This window comes from Gallinula chloropus (assembly GCF_964237585.1).
Source record: "Gallinula chloropus genome assembly, chromosome: 5".
NCBI classification, from domain to species: domain Eukaryota; kingdom Metazoa; phylum Chordata; class Aves; order Gruiformes; family Rallidae; genus Gallinula; species Gallinula chloropus.
Genome location: NC_140090.1, coordinates 79,499,171 through 79,516,263, shown reverse-complemented (window position 1 = coordinate 79,516,263; position 17,093 = coordinate 79,499,171). Strand labels below are relative to the sequence as shown.

Below are 17,093 nucleotides of genomic sequence, written 5' to 3'. Positions count from 1 at the left end.
AAACTTAGTTTTTCATGCTATAATTCTTTCATCTATGGAGAAGCAGCACAAGATTCTTTCATGACAAACTGGTTTTTGTAACGCTGTAAATACATTAGCTAAACGCAGAGTGACTAATGCCAGCAATCATTCATTTCATTACCATCATTTCAATCAATCATTTCATTATCTTCCTGTTAAAATAAAAGATCTGCTTGAAATGATGTAGGTACATGGAAACATGTGTTTTCCTTAAGTGGAAAAAGCACTGTGCTGGACAAAAATGGACACCACTTTACTAATTATATTTATCTGCAAATAATAATAGACAGAGAAAAAAAAAGGTATGCTTAATGTTCCCAGGAGTTATAAAAGGATAATATCCCTGAAGAGTGTGAATTCCATAAAATGATGGAGAAAAAGGGGATAGAAAAAAGAAATTAAATTTAACTAGTCAGCTGATAACATGATTGTCAGGCTACTATTTCATATATCCAGATTGATTTATACAGCATAAAGAAAATCTCGGTGTGATTACGAAACTCCAAGCCCCACATTATTGAAAAATGAAAACTCATTTTTGCTTTCAATCACTGTCAAGCCTGTGATGAATTCAGACCACTGCCTGACTTCAGAAAGTTTCCATAACAACTCCCTCTCCTCACACCAGTCGGTAGTTGGCAACCAGCTCCTGCCCTGCTCCCATCTATTTACGCTGCCTGGGCTCTGAAAACTGAAGCAACTGGAGAGGAGGTTTAAGTCTTAGGACACACTAAGAGTATATGAAACATCCCAAGTGACTGAAAAGCACTGATTTCCACCACAAAATGGCTACATTTAAAGCTAAAGGAAGGAAGGTTTAAATTGGATATCAGGGGGAAGTTTTTTACAGAGTGGTGAGGGGCTGGAACAGGCTGCCCAGAGAGGGGGTGGATGCCCCATCCCTGGTTGGATGGGGCCCTGGGCAACCTTGTGTAGCTCCAGGCCTGGAGGTTGGTGGTCCTGGCTTTGGCAGGGGGGTTGGAACTGTGTGATCCTTGGGGTCCCTTCCAACCCAGACTGTTCTATGATTCTATGATTCTACGTCTTATAGTAAAAATAATTTTCATATATAAAAATTTTCTGGTTCCTATTGTTTTCAAACAACAAGATTGATGGGAAATTATGTATTTAAAACCACTGAATAATTAAAATACAGCGTGATTAGCTGCCATACATATTTTCAAATAGCAATATTATTTTAATACACAAACGTCAGCGAAGTGAAGCTTTGCTGAGCAAAACCGTGTTTGTAATTCATTTGAAGTTCTGCTATCAGAGGCAAAGACAGAGAGCTGACATGAAGTTAGTCTTTGGGGATCAAATTATTTTCCTCTATAAAACTTAAAGCTCCTAAAATCTAATCTTCTGTAAAAGCTCACAAGAAAATAAATAAATAAATACATAAATTTTTTTGCAGACCAAGAGAATTTTTATTCACCGATAGCTTTATGGTCTTCAGAGGATATATATATTTTTTTAATTCTGTATCTTTGGTTCTACCACCCCTAAGTTTAAAACCTATAGAAATGTAAATTATTTCCTTTATAATAAAGACAAAATTGAATATAAAAAGACAACTTTCTTCTTCTAAGGGAAAAACACTTCTAATCATATTGCTACTTTTTTTGGCTAGTATAAAATCATCTTGAGACCACTACAAAATGTCCAATATATGACTATGAAACACAATTGGAATTGTTTCTTGTTAGGCCTGAATAATATCCTTTGGTTCTTCACGCAGAAGAAATGCATCCTTGGAGTTCCTCATGCAAAAGGGTTCCTGCTCTGTCTCGGGTACTGGGCTGGAAACCTGGGTTCCCAGCTCAGGAAATCTCACCTCTGCAATCATATGTTTAAATGATTCCTGCTCTAACATGGCATCATGAAAACACCAGGTCATTTCGCATGCTTTAGGAATCAACAACCTTTTTGGACCATGTGAAGTTATACAGCAAACAAAGCAAAGGTTTCACAGGGTCGAGATGAAATTACTGAGTATTTTGCGTGCAAGTTCATCTTTGCAACTCTCACAACTCATATTCTGTGCCAACAGGTACTGTGAGGCTACACAGAAAGTGTAATGAATGGAAAATACGTTCTGGTGGAGAAGGGGGGCTGCAGGGGTGGCTGCTGCAAGGAGCAGCCAGAAGCTCTCTGCAGGCCTCACAGAGCAAACACCAGCCGGCTCAAGGCCTGAGTCGCTGCTCACCAAGGCCGAGCCCAGCAGTGACGGTCACAGCGCCTCTGGGAGTCACAGTGAGGAGAGAAAAAACCCACAGAGAAGGGAGTGAGACAGTTTAAGGAGCATTGCAGGCACCAAGGCCAGGGAAGGGGGGGAGGAGGCGCCTCAGGTGCCGGAGAGAAAGATGTCCCTGCAGCCCCTGCAGAAACCCATGGGGTGTCCCCCCATAGCCCATGGAAAAGGCCCAGACCCCACCTGCAGCCCGTGGAGAGGCCCCACCACTGGGAGACATACAGGAGATGCTGTGACCCCCGTTAAAGCAAGCCCCTGCCACCACTGGCAGCCCATGGAGAGAGACAGAGACACAGAGAGAGAGATCCGTACTGAAGCAGATTTGCTGTGGCGGCTTGTGACCCCATGGGGGACCAGGCTGGAGCTGTCTGGGTCTGAGAGACTGGGAGATGTTCTATGATCTGTGACTGCACCCATAGCAGTGACCCACGCTGGGGCAGCTGGGGAAGAGCTGGAGCCCTGTGGGAAAGGACTCACATTTGTGGAGGACCGTCTGCCGTGGGTGGGACCCCACGGTGCAGCAGAGGAAGGGTGTGAAGAATGCCCCCCAGGCTAAGGGGGAGTCCATCTCATGAAGAACTGACCAAAAACCCCATTTTCCCAGTCCCTGCCCCTCCTTGTGCTGTGATGGGGGAAGAAGGGAGCGAAATCCTAACTAGACTGAAGGCTGCTTTAAGATCTGGTCACACTTCTCAACACCTGACTCTGGTGTCACTGGGGGTGCAGGGCAGTGCCATCAATTAGAGAGCTTTCTTTCCTTTATTCCATGTTGAGTCTGTTCTGCCCATGACACTGATTGTGGAATGATCTCTCCCTGTCCTTATCTCCACTCCTGAGCCTCTGAATAGGTATTTTCTGCCCTGTCCAGCTGAGAGGGGGAGTGACAGAGTGGCTTTGGTGAGCATCTGGCCTCCAGCCAGGGCCAAACCACCACATATTGTTTGAAGAAAAAAGGGAAATAAGTGAAGAAATGCTTAGCAGGAGGAGGGATTCAGGGTTTGGCATTTCATCTTACTGCCCGAGAAGGATTTCTGCAATCAGCCTTAGAAAATTAAAATGCAAACCTAAATTGCCAATTATACTAACCAGCATTATTACAAACCATTTCCTTATATGATAAAGATGGAATATTTTCCCTGTATTATGGTTACACAAAAAAAAAAAAGAAAATAGAGGTTGATCATGTTTGTTTCTTGTGGGTTTATCAAATGACAAATGATGTCAGCTTTGAAAAGATGAACTTTAGCTCAAGTTCCAAGCCAGTTTTAAATGCCAAAGGCGTGTACACAGAGTGAATAGTTTAATGTCTGAATTTTCTAAAAAGTGACACTGAACTGTCTTTGTGTCTTTGTATGGCTGTTGGCCCCAACCAACCTGTCTTGTATTTACCTGCCAAGCGATCAGATCCTTCAGTTTTTCAATCTTGTCATGATCTTCTGGATGCTCGTGTGTATACTTCTCAGTAAAAAAAGCCTAGTCAAGAGAGAGAAATGAGCAGTTACCCCAGAAAATGAGTCAACATCTATGGAGGAAGAATAACCTACAGCAAAGATAAATGGATCAACCCAAAGGTTCTGCAGACAAGGAGGAACTGCTACAGAAGCAAAATGAAAATGTAGGGAAGGGCTAAGAAGTTTAACAATGTTTTAAAATTAAGGGATTAATCTTTTGTGATCAGTAAAGCAGGCAAACGAGGACATGGTGATCAAGATCAGATCTCATGGGCAACACTGCCAAGGACCAGGCACGTGTCTGAAATGTCTTTCCATTAGTTCCCAGGACGTACATGGATGGATACAACAAGTCCATCAGCATGTACCTTCTCCATTTATGTTACAAAACAGATGCTGTTTGTGTATGCTTGCTTAATATGATTAATATTCACAGCACAAATAGATGCAGTGTCTGTAGCTTCCCAGCGGTAATACCGTATCCCATCGAACTCGAAGAGCTCACGCTGTAAACACGCAGCAAAGGTTATGCAGACATAATCTTGGGGAAGAGTGGCTGGAAAGCTGCCTGGCAGAGAAGGACCTGGGGGTGTTGGGTGACTGCCAACTGAGCATGAGCCAGCAGTGTGCCCAGGTGGCCAAGAAGGCCAACAGCATCTTGGCTTGTATCAGATAAGAGCGTGGCCGCAGGGCCAGGGAGGTGACTGTGCCCCTGTAGGGGCATTGGTGAGGCCACACCTTGAGTGCTGGGTTCAGTTTTGGGTCCCTCACCATAAGAAGGACATTGAGGTCCTGGAACGTGTCCAGGGAAGGGCAACCAGGCTGGGGAAGGGGCTGAAGGGCAAATCCTCTGAGGAGCAGCTGAGGGAGCTGGGGGTGTTCAGCCTGGAGAAGAGGAGGCTGAGAGGAGACCTTATCACCACCTACACTGATCTGACAGGAGGGTGCAGAGAGGTGGTTGTTAAGACAAGGGGGAATGGACTCAAGCTGCACCAGGTCAAGTTTAGACTAGACATTAGGAAAAACTTCTTCATCAAAAAGGTTATCGGGTGCTAGAACAGGCTGCCCAGGGAGGGGGTTGAGTCACTGACCCTGGGTGTGTTTAACAGAGGGGTAAATGAGGTGCTCAGGGATACGTTTTAGCATAGGACAGATATGATTGGACTTGATGATCTCAAAGGTCTTTTCCAACCTTGTAATTCTGAGATTCTGTATTTGCAACTGAGCAGTAGCTCTGAAGTCTCTGCCATTCAATTCAACCTTTAACAAACTCACACATGAGAAAGCAAAGCAGAGAACCGCAGTCGGTTACTTTGGGCTCTGAAACTCACCCTGAAATTCCTGCTTCAGCTCTGATGTCCCAGCACACGAGAACACACGCTGGGAATGCCATCAGTCTGTGTCTCACGCTAGTGAGCAACTGTCTGCCAGGTCCCTGTGTAAGTACTATCACTGCTAAACATACCAACTCATACCTCACGTGCAGAAAGGCAAAGATTTACCCAGAAACATCAGAAAGACATTAAATCCAGCAAGCATCCCAGGAGAGGCTGAAGCAGTGCCAGGACAGGCAATTTGGACCTTACCTTCTCATAGTTGGTGAATCCTCCCATGACTGCAGGATCCACGATGCCGTTAAGCAGCATGGAGAGAGGGTTAATGGGGAGATTGGGGTCGTTTAAATGCTGCTGAACCATATTATTGATCTTGTCGTTTGTGAGCTGCATGGTTTCTATGGCGTTTTCCAGGGGACTAATTTCAACCTGAAAGAAAAACAAAAGGAGGTTTTAATCAAGGAGCAGAGTTTGTAACACTCCACAGAAATGGCTGGCCACCAAACCACCATGATTTCAAACACTGCAGGAAGAAGAGATATTTTAACCAATAATTAAGGGAGTGGGTGGTTATAGGCATTTAAGTAATTGGTATCCATCCACTGTGGTCACTGGCAGGATAATCAATACCAGTGGAGAGGGTAAAATGCATTCTGCTGCTGTAGGATGGATTCCATCTCAGCACAACACACAACATTTAGAAAGGCTCTGACAGAAATCATGTGAGGTTTTGGGAGGATTATGGAGGACATCAGAGATTACGAGTCGGTGAGTTTTAGAAGCACAAAGAAGATCCAGCTTAACGCAACGGTAAGAAAGAAATGATAACTTAATGTGGATTTCCTGATGGAAAACGTAATCCTAAGCAGCTCAAAAAGCCAGAAGATATTTTTGCAGTGATTATTGTGGTGTATTTCCAAGGAGATGGAGTTCAGTATGTTGAAGAGATGATTTCTAAGCTATCTGCTGTGCTTTTTCCCATGAGGTCACGTTTTCTTCATCATTCCTTTCTCACACAGCCTTGACTTGAATGAAGAGAGCTTCTCAGATGTCATCGTAGGTGAATGAGTTCTTACACTCTGTAAAACTCACTATACTTTAATTGATTCATCTGCAACTACTATTTATGACCAGTTACTGTGTCTTTCAGGAGAAAAACAGCATTAAAATATTTTAAACTTTGCTAAAATATGTACATTTAGTGGATGGGCTAGCGATTACTAACTCGCAGCTACCCACAGCGTAGCCAGTCCCCACTGGAAGACCTAACTCATAGCCTGCTTACATTAAAAAAAAAGATGTGGCAGGAACAGAAAAGCAAGGTTAATTGAGGCCTGTGAGCAAAATGTGAGTGTATATTTGATTACAGCCTAATTTGCATAAATGCTACGTAAACAAAGAAGCACTTCTACCTGGCTATCAGTTGCTTACCATGTTTCTGAGAACCACTTATAATCAAATCTCTTTAGTTGTTACTATTACACCTGCCATCTGATTACATCAAGGATGTTTTAATTAGCATTTTGAAAAGTCTGCCTGGGAAATTATTCCAGCAGGCAGGTAACAAGCCCAACGTGGCTGCTCTGGCTGAGGAGCAGCCCAGGCTCAGTCGGACAGACGCCGACTGCCCTTTGGAGCTCGATTTGCTATGAGTAAAATTTGGACTGGGAAAGTACCAACCATAGTGAACATCTGATTTGGGAAGAACTGTTGTGAACAGTTGGGCTACAAAGATGATGAAGGGCCTGGAGCATCTCCCCTGTGAGGAATGGCTGAGTGAACTGGGGCTGAAGACTAAGGGGGGACCTTATTAAAGTTTATAAATGCATGGGATGCAGGGGAAATGGGCAGCCCCTTTTCAGTGTCTGTGGGGACAGGACAAGGGGCAATAGGCTCAAGTTGGAGCACAGGGAGTTCCACATCAACATGTGGAAGAACTTTCACACAGTGAGGGTGAGGGAGCCTTGGGACAGTCTGCCCAGGGGGTGTGGAGTCTCCTTCTCTGGAGATATTCCAGCCCCGTCTGGACACCACCCTGTGTGCCCTGTCCTAGGGACCCTGCTTGGGCAGGGGGTTGGACCCCATGATCTCTGGAGGTCCCTTCCAACCCCTACAACTCTGTGATTCTCGACTGCATGCTAAATTTAGGATTCTGTCATTTGTATTAATGGGCTTATAACGATGCAATAATTCGTTGATGAACCATTGCTTTTAAGGCTCTTGAATGTCTACAGAAATTAGCACTCATTGAGCTGACAGACATCTTTTCTGACTTTTATATATCAGCAATCACAGCTTGCTTTCTCATCCCCCTTTCTTTTACTACTCTTATAATCCTCTAATTTTTTAAAAGCAGATGGAGAATTGCAGTTCTCATCCTACTACAACAAAATCTGCTTTGAATCTTACTGAGGGCTATTTATTAAACATATTTATACTTGTAAATCATGAGCCTTGTTCCAAGTAGCTTGCTAAGTCTGGACATCACACAAACTATTCAGGGTAAACAGAAATGATGTAGTCCTGACACATTTGCAAATCTAAAAAAATAAACATCAAAAACAAACCCAGATGAATGTTTGTCCTTTTTAAAACCAAATGCAATTCAAAATACAGTTTCTACATCACTGGCTGGCCTCAGAGAGTATTTTCCCTGCAAGTATTTGTGTCCAGCTAAAACAAATCAGGTACAGAATAGCGACCGTGCACAGCAAAGTCTTTGCACCTAATGAACAGATTGAAAAACATCAGGGAAAAGTACTCCAAAGGAATTTTGAAAGCAAAAGGATTTAAGGAAATTATACACTGCATTTATTAAACTGCTGGGTTCTCCCTCAGCACTGATCTGGTAGGATCTCACCTCTTCCTTTAAAGATATTCTAGTGCCATCAGTAATAGATGAAACATGCCAAGCTACTTTAATTCATCGTGTTTAGTAAAATGTCAAGAATATCAGTACCCATAATTTAAAGTTGGCATTATGGGGATGTAAACCTCGTGATCGTGCTTCCAGCATCCTAGCAGACAGGAATTTTGAAGCAATCCAGTAGTAATCTGATAGTAACCAGGTCGGAGCTAGGTCAAAAGTTACTCGTTGTCATCTTCCCCCATATTATTAAGTTCCATTCCAGTATTACTTTTCAGCTCTGCAACTAATACAATCCTTACATAGAACAAGCTTATAGGAAGCGCTCTCCTGGGATTTATACACATGTCAGTGACAAGCACAGCGTTAAAGGTGCCTGTATACAAATTGCCTGCACAAAGCAGCCTGTCAGGCTGTGCTCTTAATACACAAGGAAAAGAGACTTTCATCAGATTTACCAGCCTCTATAAACACCCCTTTTTGCAATCATAAAGATAAATACAATCTACTCTATCAGGATTATATTGAAAATACAAAATTCATTAAAAATTCAATGTGTTTTATTCAGCCGCCGATTACTGTCAAACATCACATTCATATGCTGTTACTATAGATACCATAGTAATTTTCTCCATTACTTCTGTTCATCTAAATACAACTGTCCAACATAACCTCAATGGAGCAATGAGAAAGGTTTTAATTAATCATATGCAAATTGTTCTTTTCCTTTAAAAATAAGACTCACAAGAGAGACTTAAAACCCGCAGTAACAATGTTTTTATTGCTGCTTAAAAATTACAGCTGCGTAAGAATAATTTAATCTTAAAGGCATTTAATGGGTATGTCTTATCTAAACAGTCTAAATGGTAGAACAGAGAAATGCCTAATTTGGAGTGACGCTGTGTGGCTGCCAGGGTGTATTTTAGTTAACTATGGGGAAGAAACAACACCAACTTTTAATCACAAACGATAAGCAGAGATGTGGATGCATACAATGCATTCAATTTATGGTATAGTTTGAACAAATTATGATCAAAACCACTCATGTTTTTTGTTTCTAAAATCCTGACTAGTTTTGGTTTGATGTAGCAGGGTTCACCCCCACCACCTCAGGTCTGTTACTTTTAGGTGCAGGGTTTACACTGCCTGAAATGCTTTACAAAAGTACTGCAGGCACTTGATTACACCTTGCCCCGAATGCCTGGAAGACTCAGCCTGCATTCCCTCCACTTCCCAGGAGTGGAAAAGCACTGCTTGAGTCCCCCTCAGTCAATCATCTGCAGCCTCAGCAAGTTCCCCTTGTCTTAGGATGCCAGATATAGCCCCATCGATCGCTTGTTCACAGAACCGAAGCACCTTCCCGCAGAAATATAGGTGCTCCCTGGCCCTGTGCACACCCCATCCTTACATGCAACCTGAATAAAGTCAAATTGATCTTACCATGAAAACTGATTTGACTTCAAACCACCTCAGAATCCCTGGTAATTTATAGGCTGTCACATAGATGGTTCTCTCAATCCACATATTCTGCAAATACAACACAAACATCACGTTCTCAGTCGGATGATGTTTATCTTAAGCAAAGCCTTAAAACATTATCACCAGGAGAACAAACCACAGCACAACAGACATTACAAAGCCAGGGGGAAATTTCAAATGGGATCTGCTGGGCAGATGATGGAGCTTCACCAATTTAATTCTGATACATGATTTAGTGGAGAACAACTGCTCTCTTACCAAAGGAGAACACTATGTAAAAGGTCCCACCTGTTTGACTGGACTGCCATTTTTCCCACACAGCTTCAAGAGCCTTCAAGGACCTTTCATCCTCCACAAAAAGCACAACATCTTGATACTGGGAAAGCTTCTTCCCCAGAAGGGCAGAAGAGCTGAGGGATGGGCTCCCCAGGGAGGCTGTGCCATCCCTGTCCTCAGAGGCTGATGATTTACCTCCCCAGCTGTGGAGAACACTAGGCAGTGGGGTCTGACCCTGGAGCTGCCAGGTCTGTCTGGACCTGAGCCTTCCTGAAGTCCCATCCTGTCCTGAAGCTGCGATTCTGTGATTTCATCTGAGCTGTAAACTGCAATGGCTTCACTGCAATAGCTCCTCACCACTCTGAAATTAAGGGTATGTGATTTAACATCCCTTCATGTGTGTATCTGGTTCATAAGCGATGTCAAAGACATCTCCTGACTTTTGTTAGAACTGGCATATGGTTGGTAGTTCATCTTATTCACTATGAGCCTTTTTAAGACAGAACTGTTTATTCCATTCTCCATTAGCAGAAGCAGAGCTTTCAAAGTGATTTAGATATACCTAAATGTCTTACACTGAAAACATAAAGTAGCAGTCTGTAGTGCTATGGTTTTACAAAAGAGTTTCCTGCCTCCTCAGCTAAACCCATGTGGCTTAGAAAATTAGCAATTTTTGATATAACAGCCACCAAGAGAAGCCAAAGACACTAAGGGAGTCTTTAGATGAATACCTGGCCTTAATTGTAGAAACTGAATATGCAGCATTTACTGGTACACCAGCGAGGTTAGAGCCTGCTGCCACACAGAAAACCAAGTTCTTCGTTCAAGAAGTGACTTGTTAATTTATTACTTTAATTATTACTACTACTTTACTACTAACTGCACCCTCTGGACCCCCTGTGAATAAAATGGTGTCTATATATTAAATAAAAGGCAATCAGCTTGGTGTAACCTGTTGTGAAAGGTTTGATGAACACAAGCTGTGCTCCAAGGGAGCTCTGTTGACCATCAGATGAAACACATGCTTGTATGGTTCAGTTAAAATAAAAGTAAAGCTAAAAAGGTATTGCAAAAAGCTTTTTAGATGTCTTAACTAGTATTTCCATGGCAAGACAACTTTTGGTTAGAGACATCCACCTTATCAGGGACAGATATTTTAAACTTCTTTCTCCAAACAGTTACCTTTACACAACTTCATCTCTCTCCATTTTTCCTAACGTGAGAAATTGCTTTAATTGAACCTCTACAAAAAATCATCATATTTCATGCTAGAATTTATTTTCCAACAACCAAAACATAATGAATGGTCCAGGCTCTCAGAACAGAGGGGAATAAACAAACAAACCCCAAAGTACTCAATTTTCTCTGTTTTTATTTACCGCAAATTCATTGTCTGGGTTTTTCTCTCCTTTCCGAACAGGGCGGGAGTACGTAAACCTCTGGACTTCATTCACCCTATAGAAACTTGAAAAAAGGGAAAAGCACAAACAAAATCAAATTCTACATGTTTTAGGAATTGCTGTTAAGCTCTAGTACTGAATAAAAAAGGTTTATACAAGAGTATCAAATGCTGATTGCATCATGTGGGGTGGACAGATCACTGCTAATATTATGGACCCCCATGAAGTTCCTCACAGTCCCTACCCTCCTGGGTGATATGCAGAGTTGTTATACAAGAACTTTTATTTAAGTGTTATAAGTTTAAATGTTACAAGAGAGACTGATAAAGTTGCTATAAGTGTTATAAGAGAGAGTGATAAAACTGCAAACCCAACCCGAACTCACCTCACAATTTGTTCTGACACTGGCCTGTGAAATTTGGATGGTAAATCCAGTTTTGGCTTTACAGTAAAGCACTGAATATCTGAATTCAGGGGTTAAGAAGCAAAAAGTGAATTTCAATCACACAGACAAGGCAGCTCAAAGGAAATTCAAAGGAAGGACAGGACAAAATTAATGCATTACACCCGTAAAGACAGATGTGCAACAGCCTCCTGCTCACGTGGGCTATAAATCCTCAATCTGTGTGGCTGCAGGAGCCTCTGTGCAACGTAAGGATACACTGGCCAGAGGAGTTTTTAATGTCATCCCCTGGTGGAGATGTGGTTTTCATTTTTTCTGCGTTTGGAAACTGAGTCAGTAACCTGGCTTCGAAGTCTTCGCGGCGTTCGTACTCCTTGCCCCGGTAAATAAAGACTTTGTTCTGCAAACAAGTGGAGAGGTTAAAGCCCAATACCTGTATCCTCAGTCATGAACTGGGATCTGGGAAGAATTGAATGCAGTGGTGGTAAGTGAGCTGTTTTACATTCCTCACACTATGATATAATCAATAGTGTACATATATTTTATGCCGATTCAATAAAGCACCAATGGATTTCCTTACCCCCAGCTCAGTACTGAGACCATTAAGCATGTGCTTACCTGTATATACATAAATCACTCTAAAAACATGGTATCAAGGATCTGGAAATTAGGTGCCCATTGTAAATGGATGAAGACAAATTAATGTCCTCTACTAAATCCAAGATTTCCCCTTCTGCAATTCCTCTCATCCACCTTCCACAGCCAATGGTGGAATGGATGTAAATAACCAGGATTAGGCTTTTTATACACAAACTTTTATTACAAAGCATTGAGGTGAGCAAGCAGGGGTAGTGGAGAAAGTTATAAACAGAAAATGATACCGATTTTAGGAGGAAGATCCAAAGGTATGACTCTCTTAGAAAGACTGATACACCCCAAACTTCACATTAGTCTATTAGATTTTTGCCACTGTACAGTTGTCTGCACACAGCCTAACTTTTAAATTAAGTATACTATATTTCTAAGCATTGCTTTCTTCTTTAACAATAAAGAAAATTAAGATCTGTTTTCTGCACTCTGTTTATATGCTGAACAAGTGCAATAAATTCCACAGAAAAATGTAAAAGACAACTTGTGTATTTTTAACTTTATATCAAGCACATTAAAGATAATTTTGATATGAATGTAATGCTCGATGCCATTACTCATCTCCAAATGAACACTTGGTGAAAAAAATTGCACAGCACTTATTAGTAAAAGGGTGTTAGGACTAGGGGTAGAAAACTGGAACAGGTTCTATTTGCCCAGTTGGGTTTAGTTCTGCAGTGGTGCCTTTCCCCCCTTGTCCAAATACTCTTAAAGTTCCTGTCTGGCTACCTGATCATAAAATTTCTGAAGGATGATCACTCCAAGACAATTCTTTCCTGAAATCACTATACATTTCTTTCTTTACTTTTAATGCACCATAAATATGTATTGTACATGCACTTTTAATGCAACATGACAGACCAGTCGACCACAATTAACTTGACCATACCAGCTTGATCAGCATTCACTGCCTTTAGTCAGTGAGCTGGGCTTCAGCGTAGGCTTGGCCTTGCTCCTGGTGTTTATTATGGCATAATCTGAGAGAGTCAACATGGAATTCCTCAGTTACAACCAGGAACTTTTCTCCTAAATGCCTGTTTCTGGAGGAAACCTACTACCTCCCTTCAGAGACTAAATCCCTCTGAATATCCTGGACTCAGAGAGTAATCTGAGAATAACAGTAATAATTGTATTGTTCTGTCTCTTGAACTGCCTCAACTGTCAGTAACTCTTTCCACAGGGGCAGAAGGGACACTCTCAAACTGAAAATCCTCTTCTCTGTGGATAGATACAAGCAGTGCTGCAGCTCATCAGCTAAGGTGTTATTTCCATGTCCCACACTGGAAGTGCCAGAGTCCAGAGAACCACGATACAGACACAACTGAGACACGTTAAATCCCCACCCTTCCTTAGCCACTAATTTCACCTCCATAACAATCCTGAAAACAGTGGAAAAAAATCTAAAACATTGCTTTTCAAAGCATCACACACACCTCTGATACTCAACTTCATTTTAGTGACTATGCTGGAAAGGACACTCACATGAAAACACGGGCATGGACTAAAGGCTTCACTACCATTCCTACCTCTCTGTATCTACCTGTCAGGCACAACTGTCAGCACTTCAGAGGGTGCTGGTTATTACCCTGATTTATGGAGTGGGTGTATCTTCATTTCTAGTGATAGCCTGAAGAAATATAAAGTACTGGGTATGTGTGAAGACAAAGTCTCTCTACAAAAATCCATCCATTCCACACTAGAAACAGGAAAGGAAACCCCAATGTTTTGCTTTATATGCCTAAAAAAAACAACCACCAACATTTGCCAGAGTGTAAATAAGACCACTGCACAGCAATGTACTTTCTCCACAACCCAGGAAGATGTCCAAAGCAAGAAACCCTTCCCTGTCTGGGGAATGAGAAGGACACTTACCCTTATGAATGTTGGGAATCCCTGGCCGTAGTATCCAACAGCGAAGTAGTCTGGTTTTGGTCTTATCACTTTCACAATGTTTTCATAGAACTGGGCTTGCTTTCTCTGCAAAATAAGTAGGAGGGATTTTCATGACCTAAACTTCGAGGAGGCTCCTCATACTTAAGATCTAGATCACCTATATATCTAACTTAAAGATGTAAGTGCTTCGTTCTCCCCTTTTCTTCACTCTTCTATCAGATATATGCTAACATTTTGAAATACTGGGCTCCATAGCCATTGTCTGTATGCTCATCATGGTGAGCCCCACTATTCCATATCCAACATGGAGATTCTGATGAAGGTCAAGAATTTGCCAGGTGGCCTGAATCCCCACTGTGATGCTGCCAATGCCAAAACACTGGAATGGTGGAGCACATTCCACTAAAGCCAGCTCATCTCAATGGTGCTGACTTCTCCATCTGCAGCCGTTACATTTCAACACACTTTTCTACTACCTCTTTCCATATTTACCATGATTTGTTCACCTCTGGAAAGCACACAGTTGAGAACTGCAGAAAAACTTACCTTTTGGAATGAATACAGGCACGTTGGGTGCCACCTGCTTTCAAAGCAGGACCCTCCTTTATCTCAAATGATGAAATAATAAAGGATGTTGAGCTTTGGACAATCTGTTCATTAACTTAGTCTTATTGCTTTCTGTGAGAGGCTGAATTGTGATTTCAGTGGAGGTTTATTACTGCTCCCATAAGACAGATAGAACCAAATGGTGAGAAGACTACAAAGACCCAAACTGGCCATGTATTTCTCAGTTTACCTGTACCAAAACTATTTTGTCACCTGTGTATTGCCTTAAAACCTTAATACTTAATGTTGCTTGAACAAAAGAGACAATGGGGAGAACAGAGAGAATAAATTCACTTCTAAGTGTTATTATGGAGTAGGGGGAGGAAAGAGCTTAGTGTGCCAATGCTGCTCAACAGCAGCACCAGCTGATGGGGTATGTGAGACCTGCCTTGTATGGGAGTGTGAATTTTGATCTTTGCCTTATCAGGGATGGATGCCCAGTGCACACTGGCACTAATCTTTGTGACATCTCTCTCAATTTCTGTCTGATAAATAAAGAGCAGATAAAGTCAGCTGGTTGATATGAAAATTGGAAGTTCTCGGTCACCCCTGTTAGAAGAGGGAGAAACTCCATTTCCATGGCAGATGAACTGCCTGGAATTATGTCACTTAATGTAAACAATGACATATTTACTGTGGAAGAGAAACACTGAAAAACACATAACTCACTATCACTGGCCATTAGCCATGCTGTATCACGTGCAAATTCAGACTTCTCCTCCAAAACGAATACAGTGCATGACACACAAAGAGGGGTTGTTTCCGTGACAAAGCTGTTCCTCAGCTAGAAATGACCCTCATGTGTCAAATAGGACCATTCACCAGGGGGTAGCTACTCTCTAAGTCCCTCATTTTTAATTTTCCATCTCTTTTATGCTTGCACATCTGACACAAGAGAATCATTTCTAGCTGAGGAACAATCTCTACCCGATTCCTTTTATATTGAAATGAAGAATATTCTCTACTGAACACAACCCTACTGACAGAAGCAGAGGCAGCAGGCCAGGGAAGACTCTTCCAGCATACCATAATACCTGAGAAATGCTGTAGGTATACATCCTTTATTTCCTCTAGTAGAAAGCAATGCAAAAACAGGCTCCAGATTTGTCAGGTTAATCAATACAATCAGCCTGTCAGTCCAAATGCCACAAGAGGGGGACCATCAAAAAGGGACATAAATCAGCTCTGGAGAGCTGGAGGACAGAACAAAGAATGTGTAGAGCAGTCAAGAAACTGTAAATTGAGAGGATTGGTGTTTACCTTTATTCTTTTATTCCCAAGAAAGGAGATTCTGGGGAGATGGGGATGGAGGTGCTTATGGGGAGATGGCTCCTAGCCATTGGCAAACTCAACATTGGTGTCAGTGGAGAAAGAAGGTGCAATGATTAATAACTAATGCCCAGCTCAGACAGACTGGCACAAAGCTCATAAACAATTCCAAGAAATTAATGATGATGTACTCCAAAAAACCTATCAAAACCCCAAAAGTCAAGAATTTTCAGAACTGGAATCTCGTCCCAACTCCTGTGAAAATGGCTGAGAAGTTAGGCAGGATGGTGACAGCTGCCATTTATCTCTTTGGAGAAGAGCAGGAGGGAAAAAAATGGTGCTGGCATAATGAATGGGTAACGTCAGGGCAAAAATAACTGACTCTAGACATGAATGCTTGGGGATTATTCATACCTAAAAAAAGAAACGTGAATATGGAAAGACACTTGAGAGAGAATGGGCATTTTTTTTTTCATGTTCCCATTTATATTTAAATTCCAAATTTCTTTTTATACCCCAAATAAATCAGCTTAACATTACTGAAATATTTTTCTTTCAGCTAAAAAAAAAAGTAAAATTCAATCTTTATCAGGCTGTCCAGTGATAACCAGTTAATCAACGTTTGTCCAACAAAGCCAAAGTGGGCATCTATTTCTGCATCTTACTGTCATAAGAGAGATTTGCAGTACAATTAAAGCTTAAAATTTAAATTTTGAAGTAATTGTTGCCGTGCCTATGCCATTAAAAAAACCTACCAGCAGTTCACTGAGTTGTTCATAATCAAACATCTCATTTTCATACTGTTCTGCAAGTTCTTTACCCAAGGCGATGGCCTCTTCCCACATCTGTTGAAACAAAAATAAGCACAAAACAACAACAACAAACCCTGAATTACATACCTTGGTTAAATAACAACATTGGAATAAAATAAATTGGAATAAAACACAATAAAATGCATCGTGTCACAAGCCTGAACACACCACACAATGGGATGGGCAAGGAGCTGCAGCGGCATTACCCACGTGTCTCTATGCAATGCAACTGAAGTCAAATGAGCAAATTGCTTCAGAAATGAGCTGATTCTTGCTGGCCCAGCTGGACATAGAATCACAGACTGGTCTGGGTTGGAAGGGACCACAAGGATCACAGAGCTCCAACCCCCTGCCACAGGCAGGGACACCAACCTCCAGGCC

General features: G+C 41.8%; 1 protein-coding gene across 10 annotated transcripts in view; it reads right to left on the bottom strand.

Annotated features, from left to right (window-relative positions):
* Positions 1-17,093, bottom strand: part of DOCK1 (dedicator of cytokinesis 1) — a gene marked incomplete at its 5' end in the record, with an annotated part of 301,045 nt that overhangs the window by 31,130 nt on the left and 252,822 nt on the right. For 9 of the 10 annotated variants that reach the window (XM_084265218.1, XM_084265212.1, XM_084265214.1 and 6 more), the window contains 8 exons: positions 3,665-3,748; positions 5,313-5,489; positions 9,367-9,453; positions 11,061-11,145; positions 11,467-11,545; positions 11,743-11,884; positions 14,005-14,109; positions 16,656-16,745. In XM_084265218.1, coding sequence (XP_084121344.1) covers positions 3,665-3,748; positions 5,313-5,489; positions 9,367-9,453; positions 11,061-11,145; positions 11,467-11,545; positions 11,743-11,884; positions 14,005-14,109; positions 16,656-16,745 — 849 coding nt within the window. The remainder of the gene's footprint in view (positions 1-3,664; positions 3,749-5,312; positions 5,490-9,366; positions 9,454-11,060; positions 11,146-11,466; positions 11,546-11,742; positions 11,885-14,004; positions 14,110-16,655; positions 16,746-17,093) is intronic. The other variant, XM_084265217.1, reaches the window with a different exon arrangement.